Genomic DNA, 22,191 nt, shown 5'->3' with positions numbered 1-22,191 from the left:
TGTATAAATCGTCTTGTAAGTAAACTACCAGTGCTTTTTCAAAGTTCTCAATGTCTCGTTTTAAATGTCAGGGCCCTCGGAAGTCTACCAATGAAGTGTGAAGATACGTTGAGCCTTGTAAATGGTGTAAAACAGTGATTTATTTGCATGGCTAGACCGATGCCCGAGGCACCCCCATTGAAAAAGCTGTTGGTAGCATCGGCTAACTAGCGCCAGATTTCGGAGTGCAGGGGACAAGCCGAGATGCACTATGAGCAAGGATTGAAGTTCTCCGTCGTACGACGGATTTCCGTCAATTTCATTTTAAAAATGTCATATTTCAGATCGATGCAGATCTGATGAGAAAAAAATAGGAAGGCGGGGGGGGGGGACTATCACCTTTCTTTTTTTAAGGCAATTACAAATATTAGGTCCGATGAATTAATGTGTGTAATGGTAAATGTTTAAAGACCTAATAGTGTTCTTGAGAACTTTCTGTGTCTCAATCAGTGACCGCTCAAGAAGATACGTCAGCCATGAGTTTCGCTTTGTTTATGTTGTAGCTACACGCTTGTCTCATTGGCCTGGGGCGTTCGCTTAAAAAAAAAAGAACTTGTCTGGAGGACTAACGGTCTAAAAAGTTGGATTATAGTGACACAATCGAGACAGCTGATGAGGTTGGCCAATCGTTTTAACTTTTTTGAATATGATATTGTGAGCTCTATGTGCGAATTCGGAGAAGAAGCGTAGGCTGTTTTCTTTCCGTGCATCAGTGTAGACAATTTATTACTATCGCGAACTCTTGTCAAGGGAGGTCATTCATTTTGGGCGATGTACTATTATTGTTACAGTTTTTAATCAATAACTAACAGTATGTGTAAAGCGATGAAATATAAACTGTAGCCTATGGAATTTATTATCCCGTCTGTTATGACATGTACAACAATGTTTTTCACAATTTGCAACGGGAGGTTTTGACTAAGCGTGTTAACATAAAATAATAATAATATTGTCATCATCTCGAACTGTTGAGTAAGGGGGTCAGTCGTGTTTGTGACGCACAGACAGCCTTGTAGCCTATTTTGCTTAGGCCTCACTTTTAACGACAGTAGGTTGTGAGTGTATGTTGACAAAAAAAAACCATGCAATTAAAATAGTCAACTTAAAACGTTGCTATTATTATGACCGCCGCGCAGCGAAGTGGCGGTCATACAGGTTTTAGGGGTACACAAAACTTGGTGGGCATGTAGCCCCACATGGATAGCATGGAACCATCATTTTTCGTTTTGATCTGCCCCCCCGCTGGACTGGACCCCCCGAAAGGAGGGTAGGGCAGACATAGTTTTCTGTGAATATCTCGAGAACCGTAGGGTTTAGGAGGACCACCTTTTTTTCGTATGTTGATCTGAAGGGGCCATGTCAACCCATTCCATAACCACCATTTCATGTATAGTGCCACCTAGTTAAAAATTAAAAAGCAAAAAATGAGGTGTTGTAATCACAATATCTCTGGCTGACATGGTCAAAACTGCACGAAATTGAAAGTGTAGGATCATTATGACACCCTCCAAATGCATGCCAAGTTTCGTGAACTTTCGTTCTTGGGGGGCCATACAATAAACTAATTTATGTGTACATTTAGTGACCGTACACCAACAGAGTTTTCTGTGAATATCTTGAGAACCGTAGGGCCTAGGATGACCAATTGTTTGTGTCAGTTTGCCTCCAGGGGTCATGTTAACCCATTCCATATGCACACATGTACATAAACAGATATTCACACACACACACACACATACATTCATAGTAATCATACGTATGACACATACACACACAGTAGACATATGTATGCATGCATGCACATGCACACAAACAAGCACACACACAGGCACACCCACAAGCACATGCACACACACACGCACACACACACACACACACAAACAAACATAAACACACACATGCACACAATTCAAGAATTTCTCAGAATTATGAACAGGCAAGATGGGGGTGGTGTTATATAAAATGTATTTTACATGTGAAATCTATGAACTAATCATGTTTTGGTACTTGTTGTCTAGCAGATACCAGTGAGAATTGAGTGTGCATAATGCAATTCAGTGAGACAGTTAGAATCCTATAGGCCTTTCACCTTTCGTTTTTAGCCAGCAGCCAGACCAGCAGATACCCTGACTTTGCTGAATTACTGAAGCTAAGCAGGCTTAGTTAGTACTTGGATAAGAAACCTCCTTGGAAGAGTAGGTTCCTGCTGGAAGCGGTGTTGGTGGCTGGCCAGTAGGTGGCACTCTTCCCTGTGGCCAAAAGCCACCAAACAAATATCAATCCCAATGTCCTATCGCAGTGACAGGGACACTGTTCTGCAGGAGATGTTTTCCTTTGCATGAATGTTAAATTGAGGTCCTGACTCACCATGGTTGTTAAAGATCCCATGGCATTTATCGCAAAGAGTAGGTGGTTCCCTGATTTGCTTTATTTATGTACACATACATAAAGATGCGCACACACACACACACTACACATCCACACACACGACACGCACAAACACGCACATAAACACACATACACACATACAAACACACACACATGCACCCACACATACAAACACACCTACATACACAAACACACACACTCACACACAAAAAAACACACACAAAACACATATAGAACCCAGAGGTTAAGTTTTATCTCAGTGTTAAACCTCCTTTCTGGAATACCCCTCTGATGAGAGGTCTCCATCCTAAAACCCTCTCCAACAATAACACAGAATCACCACATAGAGTTCAGTTAACCTGATGAGAGGTCTCCATCCTAAAACCCTCTCCAACAATAACACTGAGAGGTCTCCATCCTAAAACCCTCTCCAACAATAACACAGAATCACCACATAGAGTTCAGTTAACCTGATGAGAGGTCTCCATCCTAAATCCCTCTCCAACAATAACACAGAATCACCACATAGAGTTCAGTTAACCTGATGAGAGGTCTCCATCCTAAAACCCTCTCCAACAATAACACAGCATCACCACATAGAGTTCAGTTAACCTGATGAGAGGTCTCCATCCTAAAACCCTCTCCAACAATAACACAGAATCACCACATAGAGTTCAGTTAACCTGATGAGAGGTCTCCATCCTAAAACCCTCTCCAACAATAACACAGCATCACCACATAGAGTTCAGTTAACCTGATGAGAGGTCTCCATCCTAAAACCCTCTCCAACAATAACACAGCATCACCACATAGAGTTCAGTTAACCTGATGAGAGGTCTCCATCCTAAAACCCTCTCCAACAATAACACAGAATCACCACATAGAGTTCAGTTAACCTGATGAGAGGTCTCCATCCTAAAACCCTCTCCAACAATAACACAGAATCACCACATAGAGTTCAGTTAACCTGATGAGAGGTCTCCATCCTAAAACCCTCTCCAACAATAACACAGCACTGCACTGGTGAAATATCATCTCCATGTTGACATCTTGGGCTGATGGACAATGTGTCATACTCTAATATTTCTAAAATGTAAACAATCTTTTAAAGTCAAATGCCATTTTCCACTGTTAGAACAAGTTTAGTTTGTATTTGTGTGCTTAATTGAAATTTGCTTGCTTTGGGAAAAAAAATAATGTGCATATAACCATGCAAATATACTCATGAAGAAAGATTCATAATGAGTATATTTGTGTGGTTATATGCAAGTTTTTTTTTCCAAAAGCACCCACGCACACACAAACATGTCAACTTGCACACAAACGCAAACATGCCTACACACACTCACACATACCCACTGTTGAGAGTCCATGTCGCTTTGAATACTCAACTTTAACTTCAATATTTAACATTTAACTTCAACATATACATACACACACAGAGTAAGCATGGCTACATAACACACTCACACATGAGGGATGCACCAATGAAGCGTCTCTGGCCTACTGGTTAGGGGATTGGACTGGTAGCTGAGTGGCCAGTTTGACCTCTGACTGGTAGGAAACATGTGGGTGGGGAGGATGACTGTGTAGCACTTTCCTCACGCTGCATATGAGCAAAACAGCTAACACCCAACTGCCGTGTGTGTGTGTATGTGTTCACATCCACATTATGAGCAAGACGTCTAACACCCAACTGCCGTGTGTATGTGTGTGTGTGTGTGTTCACATCCACATATGAGCAAGAAGTCTAACACCCAACTGCCGTGTGTGTGTGTATGTGTGTGTGTGTGTGTGTGTGTTCACATCCACACATGAGCAAGAAGTCTTAACACCCAACTGCCGTGTGTGTGTGTCTGTGTGTGTTCACATCCACATTATGAGCAAGAAGTCTAACACCCAACTGCCGTGTGTATGTGTGTGTGTTCACATCCACATTATGAGCAAGAAGTCTAACACCCAACTGCCGTGTGTATGTGTGTGTGTGTTCACATCCACATTATGAGCAAGAAGTCTAACACCCAACTGCCGTGTGTTCGCACACATTAACCAGATAGGTCAGGATGGTGAGGTATCTTAACACAACCAAACAAACATGCTTACTTTGCATACGCATATCTACTCGCACAGACTCACAACCAAACACGACTACTCATGACTACTCACAAACAGGCCTATGGCCACACACACACACACACACTTTATCTAATAGCACACACAGTTTCAAACTTAAGAAAGACAAAGTTCAAACTTAAAAAAGACAAAGAGAAAACCACAAGAACAGGAAGCCAGTTTTCACACCCTGACACGCACACATACACACACTCTCTCTCCCTTTCTTTCATAATGAACAAACTCTGAACAAACTGATCAGCATCTTGGACAATGAATGTCATCCACTCCACAGCACTATTGTAAAGCAGAAGAGCCTGATCAGCTGGAGACTTCGCTCACTGTCATGCACAACTGACAGACTGAGGAAGTCAGTTGTCTACAGGGCCATTGAGCTGTTCAACACTTCCTTTAACTCATAGAGTGCCAAAAATGTAATATTACGTTTTTCCTTCCCATGCGTTGAGTGCCAAAAACGTAATATTACATTTTTAGCTTTTTTTTTAAATTACGAAACTAGACACTGTAATACACCATATATGCGATTTTGGGAACTCTGTGATGAATGGAAATGAAATATATGACGATCGTGAAACTCATGAAAACGCACAATCTGGACATTTTATCATAACTTGGTTGCCGCTTTGGGTCGAATCAGTGACGCATGCACGTCATGTCAAAACCAGGCCATTTTCGTGGGTCTATTACTAAGTGGCAGTCTCGCCAGATCTTGCTGATCACTTCCCGGAATGTTTACACAAGTAAGTAACAGGCAACACTTCATATTTCATGAAAGACGTTATATCTCCATTTGTAGAAAAAAAACAGCGATTTTGATGAAAACTAGCCACTGTTTAGCTTGGGATTTCTCAGGAACAGAGGCGTGTAGAAATACACGGTTTGCACCCACCGAGAGCTTAAAGTCTCACCTTTTAATCGAGCTATTCTACGTGTTCATAGCTATAACACAGAACATGCTGTGGCTGTACAAAAATCATCAACAATGGTCTAGATTGCTGGCACTCTAGGACAAAGCTCCTGAAAACAGCTTGGGATTCAATGAGTTAAGGGTAGAGGAGAGATAGACTTCTCTGCATAGTCTGTTACATGCTATTATTAGCACATTTGCACAACTCCCTCCCTCCTGGACTGTGGCCGTACTTGATGCTTAATACCTGATACTCAATACTTGACCAATGGCTGTAACCCTTTTACCTCAACCTATTCTTGCACTGACATAGTTTTGTTATATTATCTTGTCTACATTATACATTATTCTCTTATATGTCCATATTACTATCCCCACCCTTTCAACTGTATATTGCATCTTGCTTGTGTCTGTTGAGGGGTCCACGACCATGGCACCCTTGACAGGGACAACAAGGAAGCGATCATCCTCAGCTGCACACTGAATTACAGTCCCTGCCCTGTCATGCGTGATCATCCTTAAGCACACTATGTTGATATTGTATTTAGTTTATGTAGTATATTTAGTGTTTAGTATTTTAGTATCATGTTTATCTTCTACTGTCTCTATTGTACAGTGGAGTTTTCTTATATATACATTACTTTTTCTGCTGTAAGTGTATGTTGTGTGTGATGTCTGTATGCTACTGAGACCTTGAATTTCCCCTTGGGGATCAATAAAGTATCTATCTATCTATCTATCTATCTATCTATCCTCTAATCACACTCACACACACATGGTGCATACTGTACACACATACTGTATCCTTTACATGCATACATGCACACACTCTCTCTCTCCCCTTTCTTTCATACACACACACACTACATACACAATACATTTCTGGTTGCAGTGGGGTCCCAGACTCTCTTCACAGATGAAACAGCCCTCGGAGGGAAATGGCTGCCGTCTAGGGGTGTGGTGTGTGTGTGTGGTGGTGTGTGTGTGTGTGTGTGTGTGTGTTCTGTCTGACTGCTCTGGAGGACGTCTTCACTTTGCCTTGTGTACAAACACAACTCTCTCGCCAGGTTGAGCGGAAGCGTGCTGACCACAGCGGCAGTGAGCCAGAGTTGAGCCCCCGTCTGCCTCTCTCCTCTCAGCGCCCAAACATGGGGAGACAGGACATCAGCGTGGCTTTGCGCCCAAACATGGGGAGACAGGACATCAGCGTGGCTTTGCGCCCAAACATGGGGAGACAGGACATCAGCGTGGCTTTGCGCCCAAACATGGGGAGACAGGACATCAGCGTGGCTTTGCGCCCAAACATGGGGAGACAGGACATCAGCGTGGCTTTGCGTCTCTGTAAGTCAACTTCTCACAACTTCTTTGGTAACATTTTCTACTTTTTCCAGAGACCTCCAGACGTATTCATATTTATGAACTGTCATTTAGAAATCGTATCAGCTCAGAACAGTGTAGTGCAGTGTGTATCTACCAGGCTGTAGTTTAATTTACTGTAATCATATGTTGATTTCATATCTAATTTGATAATAAAGATGAGATAAAGATGATTTTTCTGCTGTAAGTGCATGTTGGGTGTGATGTCTGTATGCTACTGAGACCTTGAATTTCCCCTTGGGGATCAATAAAGTATCTATCTATCTATCTATCTATCTAGAAAACAAAAACATTTTCTCACTTGCTCACTGTACAAAACTAGCTTCCCATATGAGCAGCATACATATGTACAGTATATCTTATCATCAGAGGATTGAAGAATATTGAGGATATATTACTCTAACATAGTCTGGGTAATACTGTTACTATAATATTTAAAAAAAAAAAAATGTTTAGCTGATTAATTAATAAGTGCAATACATCCTTCATATATGGTACAAGATGACCCATTCTTGAATATGTCTAAGGCTATTTGTTCTCCCTTTAAAACTACACAGCATCCTTCATTAACTATGTAGGGCTGAGATATGGATGCTTTATAAAATGACAACAAACTTCTCAAAATATTTGAGAAAAAAATGACTTTGAAGAGTTTACTTTAAGGTAAAATAACTATATTGTTCTACTTTAATCCATCATGTATTGTATGTGATAGCTATGTTAATAATATTTTGCAGATGATTTTGTCCAAAGCGACGTTAGAAAAACAATGGATAATAAGCATAGTGAAAATAATTAAAGACACCACACTAAGTGCCAAAATATACAGCAAAACAATCAGAGTTACCAACAACAAAAGATAAGCATTACATAAACCAGCGGTTCCCAAACTTTTTTCCCCGCGGACCACCTTCTACATCCTGATTCGGCTCGCGTACCCCCACCATCCAACACATAAAAAAGTAACACATTCTATTGACGCATTCCAGGCATCGTTGTTTAATTAGCCGCCCTACATGATAACATAATCAAAATGTACAACTGGTCTATGAGCTCTCACGTTAAAAAAAAAAAAACAGTGTGGAGAACCACATTAGAATGGTTAGGTAGCATCTCACTGCAGACTACGCACTGTGGCTTTGGGCAGTCTGTCTCCCACGTGAAGCCTAGGACTATACTGTATGCCTCATCATACTTTTGCTTTCTTCGCGCAGTCTTTTCTGTCTCGTTCTTTCTTTTATCCCCCTGCGCTTCATCTCCACCTTCATTAGTCTGCCCCCATCCCATCGTTACCTGTGTCCTGCTCTGTTTCTCTTGCTTCTCCTCTTCGATCGCTTTAATTAGGCCTTTTGGACAGTGTCCCAGTTTTTAGGCACTTTTCCATGTTTACGCAGCGTTCTACCTAGCCTATACTTCAACGAAACTACGCGCCAGATATTTTGGCTGCCCGCAGGAAATCACATGTATTGTGTGTAGCTTATTTTTTTAATGAAGACATAGCCTATTATAGAGTTTACAAATGATTCCCTTTAATTTCACGTTTCCATATCATTATAACCCGATTCGAAATTATGTATTATTAATTAATTAATAATTTTTAACTCCTTTCCGCCAATTGCCCTTTTCATCTCGCGTACCCCCTAGTGGCAGCTCGCGTACCCCCAGGGGTACGCGTACCACACTTTGGGAATCCCTGACATAAACAATACCAAGTACCAAGTACCTAAACTATGAATGTGTTTTTATCATCATAGCTGAACAAAGACCACAAACCGCATACTGAATTATCAGCAGTGGACACAGTGCTTACTTAGTCAGGCAGGAGCTACTGAATTATCAGCAGTGGACACAGTGCTTACTTAGTCAGGCAGGAGCTACACAATTACTGTAGGATGGTCATCAACTATAATTATAATAAGATGGAGACCACTCATATACTGCACTCTATCAATTGACATTCCTAAGGTTTGTGATGGGCCTAGTAAATATCCTGTCACCTACCACCGGCACCCCAAATGAGATGAGAGAATGGATGGTGGTAAATTATTGGTGTCGCTATTACAAAAAATTCTAATTTTTAGAATAAGATGGTCCACTGCAGCAAAACAAATGTTGGATTTGCTCAGCAGTCTGTGTCTACATTAATTGGATACAAGAGAATAGTGGGAGAGGGAGCCCGATGGTCTGGTCTGATTGGCTAATACTGTCTAATTGTCAAATGAGTGTGTTCTGATTGGCTAATACTGTCTAATTGTCAAATGGGTGTGTTCCGATTGGCTAATACTGTCTAATTGTCAAATGAGTGTGTTCCGATTGGCTAATACTGTCTAATTGTCAAATGGGTGTGTTCCGATTGGCTAATACTGTCTAATTGTCAAATGAGTGTGTTCTGATTGGCTAATACTGTCTAATTGTCAAATGGGTGTGTGCTAGTTTAGCCTGCAGGGCTGTTTCAGCAGACAGAGGTCCATCTCAGAGCACTGTTTTAACCTTACATTTGTATTCATAGTGAAACTGCAGGTGGTAGGTAGTTTTTTCCGCTGTGAATCTACTTCAACATAAACAGGATGCCGACCGTAGACTCAAGCTGGGCAGTTGCAAGGCTGCTAGCAAGGCATGTATGTCTAATAGGAACAGCTGAGCTGGACCTCACACCTTTCCGGAGCCCATGACTACAGGTTTCAGGATTAGTGCTATGCTTCCTGGAAGTGCTTATATAGCATTGTCATTCAATGTGCTTTACATAAACAAAAGCAAACAGTAATAGCACATAAAAGGGCAGTAGTTAAAAAAGTAAAGTACATAGAATACTTTAAAGACATAAAAAACAACATAGAATGATTAACCTTAATGACTTCTTAAAGCGATGGTTCGGAGTAATTTCACCCCCTAGCCAAACACCCTCCCAGAACCTGTTTTCCCTTGGTCGAACCCTGGTCGAGTAGCGCTGTCGGAAACTAATGAGTTTCTGCAGTCGTAATGGTACCAACTTTTATCTCGTAAATTACCCCACTAATAATGCCCTGAATGGTACGAAACTTCTACAGTAGTACAACTATGTTCTTTACTCATAAAACGAGGCATTGAAAAGTTTGTAAGTACACCAGGAGTTTATTATGACCGCCGCGCAGCGAAGCGGCGGTCATATAGGTTTAGTCAGAATTTATTTATTTATTTATTTTTTTCGCATGTCCAAATTTCCGTCAATGATTCCCGGGACACTGAAAGACCGGGGTAGACGAAACTTGGTGGGCATGTAACCCCATATGGATAGCATGGAACCATCGTTTTTCGTTTTGATCTGTAGCCCCCCCGCTGGACTGCACCCCCTGAAAGGAGGGTAGGGCAGACACAGTTTTCTGTGAATATCTCGAGAACCGTAAGGTTTAGGAGGACCATTTTTTTTTTGTATGTTGATCTCAAGGGGCCATGTCAACCCATTCCATAACCACTCATTTCATGTATAGCGCCACCTAGTTAAACACAAAAAAGTAAAAATGAGGTGTTGTAATCGCAGGTATCTGTGACCTAACATAGTCAAAACACGAAATTGGAAGTGTAGGATCATTATGACACCCTCTGAATGCACGCCAAGTTTCGTGGAATTCCGTTCATGGGGGGCCACACAATAAATTAATTTCTGTTACTATACACCAACTGGCCTGTAGGTGGCCGGAGACAGTTTTCTGTGAATATCTCGAGAACCGTAGGGCCTAGGAGGTCCACCTTTTTTTCGTATGTTGATCTCAAGGGGCCATGTCAACCCATCCCATTACCACTTATTTCATGTATAGCGCCACCTAGTTAAAAATTAAAAAGCAAAAAATTAGGTGTTTTCATCACAATATCTCTGGCTGACATGGTCAAAACTGCACGAAATTGAAAGTGTAGGATCATTATGACACCCTCCGAATGCATGCCAAGTTTTGTGTACTTTCGTTCATGGGGGGCCTTACAATAAAATAATTTATGTGTACATTTAGTGACGTACACCAACAAGGATTCCCGGGACACTGAAAGACCGGGGTACACAAAACTTGGTGGGCATGTACCCCCACATGGATAGCATGGAACCGTCATTTTTCGTTTTGATCTGTAGCCCCACCGCTGGACTGGACCCCCCGAAAGGAGGGTAGGCCAGACACAGTTCTCTGTGAATATCTTGAGAACTGTAGGGGCCTAGGATGACCATTTTTTTCCGTATATTTGCCTCCAGGGGTCATGTTAACCCATTTCATGTGCACACATGTGCACAAACAGATACACACACACACACACACACATTCACAGTAATCATACGTATGACACATACTCACACAGTAGACATATGTACGCTTCCGTGCACAGGTACATACGCAGGCACACACACAAGCACGCACACACACACTCACACACCCACACACATAACATAAACATAACACAAACAATCAAGAATTTCTCAGAATTATGAACAGGCAAGATGGAGGTGGGGTTGTATAAAATGAATTTTACATGTGAAATCTATGAACTAATCATGTTGTGGTACTTGTTGTCTAGCAGATACCAGTGAGAATTGAGTGTGGATAATGCAATTTAGTGAGACAGTTAGAATCATATAGGCCTTTCAGCGTGATTTCTTTTTGTGGAAAAAATGTGCTGGACTGGGCGGCGGTCATATTTTGTAACGCTCTGCGGTACATCTAGTTTAAACAAAACTTGCCTGATGGATGCTACTATCTGCTACTATACCGCTGCGTTGACGTTACTTCCGTGATTTGGGAAAAGCCCGTAAAAGTCCTGGCAGGAAGCATGCATAAGGATGTAGATCCAGGAATGCATTAATATTTTGTTCATAGTACCAGTTTGCAACAATTATTAGTTAACACTAAGTTGTAAACACTTCTGAAAAAAATATTAAAAACTGGATATACCAAAAACCGTTGATGTAATCGCTTCCTGCAGACATTCATTCAACCGCTTCAAGGCAGACATTCATTTTTCAATATTAGAACCCTGTTAAATATTATCTATTCCAAAGACACGTTTGAACTCCCTGAAGTAGTCATCTCTCTGGATGCTGAAAAGGCGTTTGACAGAGTTGAGTGGGAATACCTTTTCACTGTTCTGAAAAGATTTGGCTTTGGGGACACACTAATATCCTGGATATGCCTCCTGTACACCTCGCCCCTCGCCTCTGTCAACACCAATAATACCAGGTCTGAATATTTCAACTTATTTTGTGGCACTCGTCAGGGTTGTCCGCTTTCTCCCTTGCTTCCTCCCTTTACTACCTGCTTCCCACCATTTTATTTTATCTAATTTTTAATTTCCTTATTTTCATATGTTTATTTAATTTTTTGATGACTTTTCTGGATATGATATACTTTATTGATCCCCAAGGGGAAATTCAAATCGTTTTATCATTTAGATTTTTACCCAAATTATCTCAATGTATATGACATCTCTCTTTTATGTAAAGTACTTGTGCTTATGAAATGTCCTATATAAATATAAATAAATGTTGCTTTGCCTTGCCTTAACCTAATGCTTCATATGAAACTCACAGATTCTCATGTTTTGGCATAAACAGTAAAAGGAATGATGAGCACTCAGATTAACAGAATTTTAACTGAAAGACTTTTCCAGATTCAACATTTGTAACTCAGTGATAGTGATCCTACTGTAGTCAAACACCCAGGGAACAGCTGCACTCTATATGGAGATTCTTTAAGTAGCCCCATATGCAGCACTCTACAGTATATGGAGATTCTTTAAGTAGCCCCATATGCAGCACTCTACAGTATATGGAGATTCTTTAAGTAGCCCCATATGCAGCACTCTAAGTAGCCCCATATGCATCACTCTACAGTATATGGAGATTCTTTAAGTAGCCCCATATGCAGCACTCCAAGTAGCCCCATATGCAGCACTCTACAGTACATGGAGATTCTTTAAGTAGCCCCATATGCAGCACTCTACAGTATATGGAGATTCTTTAAGTAGCCCCATATGCAGCACTCTACAGTACATGGAGATTCTTAAAGTAGCCCCATATGCAGCACTCTACAGTATATGGAGATTCTTTAAGTAGCCCCATATGCAGCACTCTACAGTACATGGAGATTCTTAAAGTAGCCCCATATGCAGCACTCTACAGTATATGGAGATTCTTTAAGTAGCCCCATATGCAGCACTCCAAGTAGCCCCATATGCAGCACTCTACAGTATATGGAGATTCTTTAAGTAGCCCCATGCGGTACTCTATATGGAGATTCTTTAAGTAGCTACATATGCAGCTCTCTATATGGAGACACGCAGTGCACATATATATACATTATCAACTGGGGAAGTTTCATAGTGATATCTGCTAGTTAAAAGCATCTCTGTTTAAAGGGTTTGATGTGTGGAGTTTGTGTGTCCAGAGAAGAGTGTGTGTGTGTTTGATGGTTTTCGTCAGGTTTGGTCAGTATTTACATTTTGCGGGCCTGTTTTGGGGACTTTTTGGACTCCATTTTAAGCTGGGCGCAATTGGTTGGTTTATTTCACAGATGTGAAATTGTGTGACATCCTTAAATATGATTGGGTTATTAACTATCCCTCAATTTGTCCGGGATTGGCAATTAAAATATAAGTTTGTTAAAATATTTGATTAAACCAGGGCTGCCAATAATTTTTCTTAGACTTAATATATTTAGAATAGAATAGAATAGAGTAGAATAGAATAGAGAGTAGATATATATATATTATTATTATGAATTCCATATATGTTTATTTATGTATGTTTACTTATGTTTATGTATATTTAGTTATGTTTTGTTCATGTAACTTTGTGTGTGTGTGTGTGTGTTATGTGCTCTCCTCCCCTCAGGCCTGGGGTGGTGTGTGTGTGTGTGTGTGTGTGTGTGCGGTGCAGTGGACGACGTGCGTGTGTGGCCGGGACAGGACGTGGTTGTGAGGTGCGAGGCAGGGAGTGCGTCCGGCTCCTACACACAGTGGCTGCAGGTGTGCCCTCACCAGGCGCCGCGCTTCGTCCAGCAGAGCCGCAAGTTCAGCTTCAAGAAGAGCGCCGTCCACGGCTGCTATGACCTCCACGTCTCCGGGATCGCCTCCGCCGACGTGTGCCTGTACTTCTTCGCGCTCGTCGAGAAGGACCAGAACTGTGACTACATGTTCCAGAGGACACAAACTAGACTCACTCTTGCAGGTGAGTACCATAGACAGTAAAATAAATGGACACAGCGACCCCATAGACTTTGACGGAGACGAGTGAAGTTAATTAGAAGCACTTTTCAAATGACGGAGACGAGTGAAGTTAATTAGAAGCACTTTTCCGGTGACGGAGACGAGTGAAGTTAATTAGAAGCACTTGTCCAGTGACGGCTTGTTGTGCTGCGCAGCCTCAAACTGAGCTTGACCACGGAGGTGGGACGTGGGCAACCTGTCTGAAATGTGTAACTGTTCTGGTAGCTGCGCCAAGAGAAATCTGAATCAAGCATAGAAGCGTAGTTGTTTTAACCATTTAGATCAACAAAAGGTGAGGCAAATAGGTATACTTTATCAGTATAGCAAATGCTAATGTGTTAAGTTAAATAGTTGTTGAATTACTCAAGGGCTGCAGCTATAGATTCTTTTGGAAACCTGGAGAGCAACGAACAGCAGCTGTTCGACCGCAGTTCACTTGCGTGTTTTCAGTGCCGGTGGTGTTTGACCCCTCCTGTCCCCCGGCCCTGAGTGTGTGTGTGTGTGTGTGTGTGTGTGTGTGCACGCTCCAGATTCAGTGCGGGTAGTGTTTGACCCCTCCTGTCCCCTGGCCCCTGATCCTGAGTGTGTGTGTGTGTGTGTGTGTGCACGCTCCAGATTCAGTGCCGGTGGTGTTTGACCCCTCCTGTCCCCCGGTCCCTGAGGGCGGCTGCTCTCTGCCCTGGACTCTGCTGCTGATCGCCGGCTGCCTGCTCTCCACTCTGCTGGCCCTCACCTGGGCACACAGAATCTGCTGCAACACAGGTGTGTGATCTCACACACACACACACACACACCCTCACACCTGGGCACACAGAATCTGCTGCAACACAGGTGTGTGATCTCACTAGTGTTGCACGGTGCATCGATACTAAAAAGGTATCACGATGCCTTCACGCAAAAAACGATACGATTTCCGACGTTTTTAGAATCGATACTTTATTAAAATTAACGTTCTGTGTCTGCGTGAACTGCTGCTCTCACTGCTCCTTGCACGCATCTAGGCAAGTGGGCGTGTCAAGCAGGCAGCTCTGAGTGAGTGAGTGCGCAGCCAACGTCAACATACAGTAGTTCTTTGCCGACCGTCCTCGGCCTTGTGGATAAAACAAAAGGTGAAGTGAAATCTGCAACTATTTCGGATACATCGCGAATAGTGAAGGCAAGCCATCAGGTACACAGAGGCCGGTTTGTGAAATATGTTTCAAAGTCATTTAAAAGCAGTAGGCTACGCATGGAACTTGGCTAAACACCTCGCAGACATATCCTAACATTTTTGTTCAAAGAACGACAGGTTAACGAATATGCTATAGAAAACACGACTACATGGTTAGTGCCAAGTTCTTCTCTTATGTTTTAGTCTAGCCTAAGTGAAACGAGTATGGTTCTCTGGGATAAAGCGAACCTTCCTTCATCAATGAATTTTGACGAGACATAACGAGCTGTAATCATTTTGACGAGACATAACGAGCTGTAATCATAGGGTGCTAACGTGATGAAAGCTCAATGTTCACGCCAGAATAACATTACCATAACTTGTAAACAATCTATTTCATGTTCGGTCAGTACTACTGGTAATATTTGTCATGGCATGTAGACTGCAATTTGTTCAATAAGTATTGCCCAGATGTAGGATAGGCTACCCGAAATGCGCTAATTAAAGCCCACAGCATATAATACCACCAAAGCGTGTTGAGTCCTAATAATAATAGCGGGTTATTGTTACGTGGTAGCAAATCATGTTATCAAAGAAATAGACGTAGGCTAATGTAGGACTGCACACAGACATATTGCAACAGGTAATGCTGTACACTGTAGGCCTATCTGACGAAGACCTGAGTGGTTGGAACGTCGTACTTGTACACTGGGCGCAAAGAAGACTATCCTCACATTTTTCCCTTTGCAACTGTCAAAGAAATCCCATGAACACGGGAAGGCCTAGGGAAGCCTTTACTGTACATCAGATGGCTTAAAGATTAGGCCCCTCTGCATAGCATTCAGTGATTTGCATGCAGTAATTTCAACACTGACCTTGATCTAGCCTAGTTTGGCTATTTAAAGCTACTTTATTGGCAAAACACAACACAATGTAATGAACTATAACAAAAAATAAAGGACTTAAATCACACAAAGTAGGCCTACTATTTTACTGACTATAAAAATAATAATTATGTAGGAATTTTAGAACCCAGAATTGACCTGCACACTACAAAAGTGCACCGAATTCAACACAAATGACTCAATACACTTGGAGGAGGTATGAGTCCTTTCTTTTCCAGATATCTTAGGATTTCGGCGTAGTATCGTTTCAGTATCGAGCATCGTGATATTTATGGCAGGTATCGTATCGAAGTCATAATTTTGGTATCGTGACAACACTAGATCTCACACACACACACACCCTCACACCTGCAGAATCTGCTGCAACACAGGTGTGTGATCTCACTCACACACACCCTCACCTGGGCACACAGAATCTGCTGCAACACAGGTGTGTGATCTCACACACACACACACACACACCCTCACCTGGGCACACAGAATCTGCTGCAACACAGGTGTGTGATCTCACACACACACACGCACACACCCTCACCTGGGCACACAGAATCTGCTGCAACACAGGTGTGTGATCTCACACACACACACACACCCTCACACCTGGGCACACAGAATCTGCTGCAACACAGGTGTGAGATCACACACACACACACACCCAGACATCTGGGCACACAGAATCTGCTGCAACACAGGTGTGTGATCTCACACACACACACACACCCTCACACCTAGGCACACAGAATCTGCTGCAACACAGGTGTGTGATCACACACACTTAACATACACACGCACACACACACTCAGACACCCGGGCACACCCTGGGTCTGCTGCAACTAGAGTTGCAAAGTGGTGGAAAATTTCCGGTAAATTTCCGGAAACTTTCCAGAAACTTACCATGGGAAGTTAAGATGGGGAATCTTTAATGGAATTAAAGGAAATTATGGGAATTAATTGGAATTTACGGGAATTAACTGGGAATTTGGGGTAATTCATTCAAACTGTTTCACAGATAAACATTAACATTTTGTTTCGTAATAAGCAATATGATTTGAATGTTCATATTTTCGCTTAGCTTAGCATACAAAGCTAGCTAGCATGCTAGCGGGAATCCCATTCTTTGCCTATTGTTTACTAGTGTGCTAAACTAGCAACACTGAACTGCCCAAGATACACCACACCACTCAAAAACAAAATCTGATTGGTTGGAACCTTTTTTTCCCATGCACATGAACGCACCATAGGTTTTTTTTATGTCTGGCCTATGCTCATTGCTGTGTGCATGTGATTGACTGATGTGCAGGGTAGAAATTTGACTGAAATTGCATTAAATCAGGTTGTTTTAACTAATATTATGCTCAAGATGGGGTTTTGTCCACTACATTTAAGTTCCCTGTTATAGACTTACTTGCCATATTAAATATTCCCGTTAATTCCCATGGAAAGTTTCCAACTTTGAAGATTCCCGGAATTTTGCAACCCTAGCTGCAACACAGGTGTGTGATCACACACACACACACTTAATATACACACACACAGGCACACCCTGGGTCTGTCGCAACACAGGTGTGTGATCACACACACAGGCACACACACACCTGGGCAAACCCTGGGTCTGTTGCAACACAGGTGTTTGATCACACACAGACACAACAATTCCCTGATATTCCCCGATACCACCCTAAATCACTATAGCCGCTACGTTTTTATGAAGCCTACTCGCACAGGCAGATGCAAGTGTGCGAGAAATCACCACTTTATTCAATGGCCAATCGTTATTGGCCATTTTTATGTTTGAAATAGCCTGCTTTTTATGCACAATATTGAATTTTAGCCGATATTTACAATCTCATTTTAGCCGATTGCCGATATTCACCTCTAATTTTTATTAATTGAAAAGTTTATTGTGTATTACAATTAACCTGTTATTATGATAGTGTAGGCTACGCCTACTTGTTGTCAATACGGGACATGTAAAAACTTTACTTTGATTCAACCCTGTATCATTTTCATCACTCATGAAAAATATTTAAATTATTTATTGAAACTGGCTCTTAAATTCCAATTCAATTCTTGAATTTCACTTGCATTTCAATTGATGTAGCAAACAGGAAGCAGAATTGCAATTCGAATTTTGCACAACCCTCGTAAGAAATGTAGAAGACATTAAGAAATCATGTTCATTTCAAATACTTATATCACTGACAACAGTAGTCCGGCCAAACAAAGGCAGGAATGCATGCATACAGGTACTGTACACCCACGCATCAAACACACATTCTGATTAAACTACCCTTATGTTCAGGCACAGGTCAGAGGGAGGAGGAAGCAACAGGAGCTGAATATCAGGTAGAATTCACTTGAATTGAATGTCAGATTCTTTGTGTGGGTGTGTGTGATGTCAGGTATCATTCACATTAGTCAGATTCTTTGTGTGTGTGCTGTGTATCAGATGTAATGTTCTTGTCATTTTAGATTATTTTTAAGGTCACGATTTGATTCAATTTTCGATCTTTAATTATGTTACTATTAATGCAATTCTCTTTTCTATTTCCAGTTCTGTATTTTTGTATTTTGTATGTGTGTTTGGGGTGGAGGGGGGGCTTTTACCACAAGTAATGCAACTAAACAGAACATTGGCTCAGTAGTACCCTGTCCTGTAAGTCATGTGCGCTTATTTTGTGTGTGTGGTGTGTGTGTATCTGGTGTGTGTGTGTGTGTGTGTGTTAAGGTGGATGTTTGCAAGTACCATCAGTGTGAGAAGACCTTAAGAGGCCTGGACTGTCTTCATACTGAAGTCACTTACAGACTGATCCCTATGGAGGCCTCTTAAAACACACACTCCCACGGATCTGCACTGAGGCCTCTTAAAACACACACACTCCCACAGATCTGCACTGAGGCCTCTCAGCCCCCACACACTCCCACGGATCTGGACTGAGGCCTCTTAAAACACACACTCCCACGGATCTGGACTGAGGCCTCTTAAAACACACACACTCCCACGGATCTGGACTGAGGCCTCTTAAAACACACACTTCCTGAAAAAGCTTCAGCACCCCTGACCCCCTCTCTCTCTTTCTCTCCCACTGGGTCCCGGGTGTGAAATCGAGTCCCAGTCAGAGTGCACACAGCCTCACACCCTCTCTGTCCACAGCTTAGAAAATGTGAAGTGCGTGAGAAACACAGAAGTACTGACCTGCATAGAGGGAACTGAAAGCTGGGTAGCTTGGTAAAAAAAACAACAAAGCCACACATTATTCACATCAGTCATGTCTAAATATGTCAAGTTCTAGTTTCTTGTCATGTACTCATAAAATGATTTATTAGTAATACATAATAAAGAAAAAAAATGTTTTTCATGCTCAGGTTCAACATTATAACATAAATTAAATAGAAGTAATTAAAAAGGTTTATAAGGGTTAGTGTGTAGAACGCCGGTCATTATCAGGAAATAAGTTCGACAGGGCGAAACAGACCATGAGGCATCATCAGCAGTGTGTTTTTTTTCCCCCCGGTAATGACCGGTGTTCTATAAATTATCCCGCTTATTATACAAACGAAACGAAAAAATAAACACCACATGATGTCTCTTTAAATTTATTTGTTGCGGTTTCGTTGTGGCTTTAGCTAAGAAATAAATAGTTTGCAACACACTCTGAACTCTGAGGACAAGATTAGATAAAGTGGTAAATGTCAAAATACTGTGGAAGTGTGTGGTTGATGACATTTAGGCATGAGGAAGAGTATGGCAATTTAGCATCCATTGTTACAGCATGAAGTATGTGCTTCTGCAAGAGTTTGTGAAACTAGAGTGACAGCATTCTTTCATGGGACTGGAAGTACAGAGCTTGATTAATCCTTTCTGCATGCCACACTGCCACACAACAATGTAAAATGACAAACATGATGAAGGTTATGACAAGGACATGCTTCTTTAAACAAACAGATGAATGTGTGGCAATGTGGCATGCTGAAAAGAAGCCAGCCCAGGAGGGAAACCCTATGGACCTACTGTAGCAGGTCACACAAGTTTCTTACACCCAGGTAGAGAGACAGCGATGTGTATCCAATAAAACATAATTTATTTTAAGTTGTTTTATACACTCCAAATCCTAACCTTACCCAAGTATTGTCTCTTTTCAAGTCAAAAATATCATCATAAATATCAAAGACATTACCATCTAATAAGCAAGTTTTTATTAGCAAAGAAGAACTTGTAATAAAAGAGGGCACCTGCCCCCCCCCCCCCCCCACCGATACAGTTATTTTTATGAAACCTTGGTGTGTATATGCAAGTCCTTAGACTGACCCTATTCAACTGAACATATCACTAGGGTTTAATCCCGGGAAACGGGATTAGTCTAGTACTCTAGTACTATTCAGGCTACATCTGTGGAGGCGGCGAGAACGTTTTCTATCTGCCAAAATCCGAAACCGCCTGAGCGCAGTAATCTATCGACGCTCTCTGCCTCTTGAAAGCACACTTCCGGAAACCGCCTGAGCGCAGTAATCTATCGACGCTCTCTGCCTCTTGAAAGCACACTTCCAGAAAAAAAAAGAAAAGGCAGGGTGAGAATGAATAGTAAAAGTTCAATGCAATGCTGATATTGCAGCAGATTGTTTAGGCTATTTTCAATTCAGTTACATAGGCCTATGGGCCTGTCTTTTAGCAGTGCAAAGTTGTACATTTCTGTGGGTCGTTTTCTTTAATTTAGTTGAACTTATGTTTTTAATTTAGTTGAACTTATGTGTTTAAAAGAGAAATGTGCCTGCCCTGGCTTAATAAAGAAATATTTGGTTAACTTTGAATGATTATTCTCGTTTGCAGTCGCTTACAAATCTCAACAGCCACAGAATGGATTTCGTTTAACAGAATGGTTTAGGAATCATTCAGTGGTTTAGGCCTACTTTAGCAGATTTCTGTGCTAAGGGTCATTCTGTGAGATGGGCATGGTTTCTATAACCTCAGTGCAGATTTGAGCTAAGGGTCATTCTGTGAAATGGGCATGGTTTCTATAACCTCAGTGCAGATCTGAGCTAAGGGTCAGTCTGGGTTTTGTGGTGGATTTCTATGACTTAAAGGATGCATGTATGTTTTTATAAACTTTGATATTACTGCAATTATTATGAGACTTCAAGGCCTGTACACATCTTAAACAGACCAGACCAGGTGTCAAAGAGTGGGGTGAATGAGTGCACAGTGACACTGGGCCTAGACGGTAAAGAGCGAGAGGATGAGGTAATGGTAACTGGAAAAAAACAGAATCAGACAGTTTTGCATATAATTTTTATGCATGATATGACAAGGGGTCCCACCAATATCCGTAACCTTGGTGGATGCTGATAGGCCAACAGGTATCTTTCGAGGGGGCGAGAAGGCCCAACTTCAAGGTTAAGGAGTATAAAAGATAGGCCGCAGCCATTTTGATTGTAGATCTCATCGGGGGCCGCCATCTGATGACATCTCACCTCACCCTATTGCTTGACACCTGTTCTGAACATTGTTTAGACTGGATTATCACTGCAATACGGTGAATAAAGATTCAGCAGTCTTCAGAGATCTCCTGTCTATTCTGTCTCCTTCGGACGCCTTGTCCCAGAGTGCTAATTAGTAACAATCAAGTGATAAATTGCTAGTGGATTCGAAAGTGGACTAGTTTTTCCACAACAGTTTCTAGAACGTTTGGGGTCCCATGCAACAACTCTACATCCAGGCAGAGACTGTCCAAGAGTACGGACATACAGTATGTATCCACACGTGGTATCAATTACATGTTTGAACCTTACAAACAAGAAAATCACGGAATCTCCTACACCTTATGATCAATTGTTACAGTGCCTCCAAAGCCACATGGTGAATGACCCCAGAAGGCTTGGCATCATGCCCCCTCTGACCCCAGAAGGCTTGGCATCGTGCCCCCTCTGACCCCTTAAAGCAACACCAAAGAGTTTTTTGTACCTTAAAATAATGTTTCCAAAATCGTTTCAGTGGTTCATCAACTCGTAACAGGGTGAACGGCAATTTTGCATTTGCTTCGCGGCCCTCTATCGGCAATAACCACACTATGTA

At 41.8% G+C, this 22,191-nt stretch overlaps 1 protein-coding gene across 1 annotated transcript; it reads left to right on the top strand.

Moving 5' to 3' along the window:
• Window positions 1-6,557: 6,557 nt before the first annotated feature.
• On the top strand, window positions 6,558-21,738 carry LOC143102764 (uncharacterized). The gene is made up of 5 exons (XM_076266582.1): window positions 6,558-6,808; window positions 13,692-14,027; window positions 14,681-14,827; window positions 18,424-18,467; window positions 18,850-21,738. Exons 1-5 carry the CDS (start codon window positions 6,616-6,618, stop codon window positions 18,949-18,951), a joined length of 822 nt encoding a protein of 273 aa, XP_076122697.1. The 5' UTR covers window positions 6,558-6,615; the 3' UTR covers window positions 18,952-21,738.
• The last annotated feature ends 453 nt before the right edge of the window (window positions 21,739-22,191 follow it).

This window comes from Alosa pseudoharengus, unplaced genomic scaffold (assembly GCF_046254945.1).
Source record: "Alosa pseudoharengus isolate Yale_2024_CS ecotype anadromous, Long Island Sound unplaced genomic scaffold, YU_APseudo_1.1 YU_APseudo_1.1_scf_4, whole genome shotgun sequence".
NCBI classification, from domain to species: Eukaryota; Metazoa; Chordata; class Actinopteri; order Clupeiformes; family Clupeidae; genus Alosa; species Alosa pseudoharengus.
The sequence above is the reverse complement of the archived record's forward strand: the minus strand, read 5'-3'. Positions and strand labels throughout refer to the sequence as shown.

Bases quoted from the DNA above. Each gene is read 5' to 3' on its own strand.
- LOC143102764 (XM_076266582.1), top strand. From the start codon at position 6,616: ATGGGGAGACAGGACATCAGCGTGGCTTTGCGCCCAAACATGGGGAGA. The intron at 14,028-14,680 runs GTGAGTACCATA...TGCACGCTCCAG, and splicing joins AACTAGACTCACTCTTGCAG to ATTCAGTGCCGGTGGTGTTT. The intron at 14,828-18,423 runs GTGTGTGATCTC...CCTTATGTTCAG, and splicing joins CAGAATCTGCTGCAACACAG to GCACAGGTCAGAGGGAGGAG.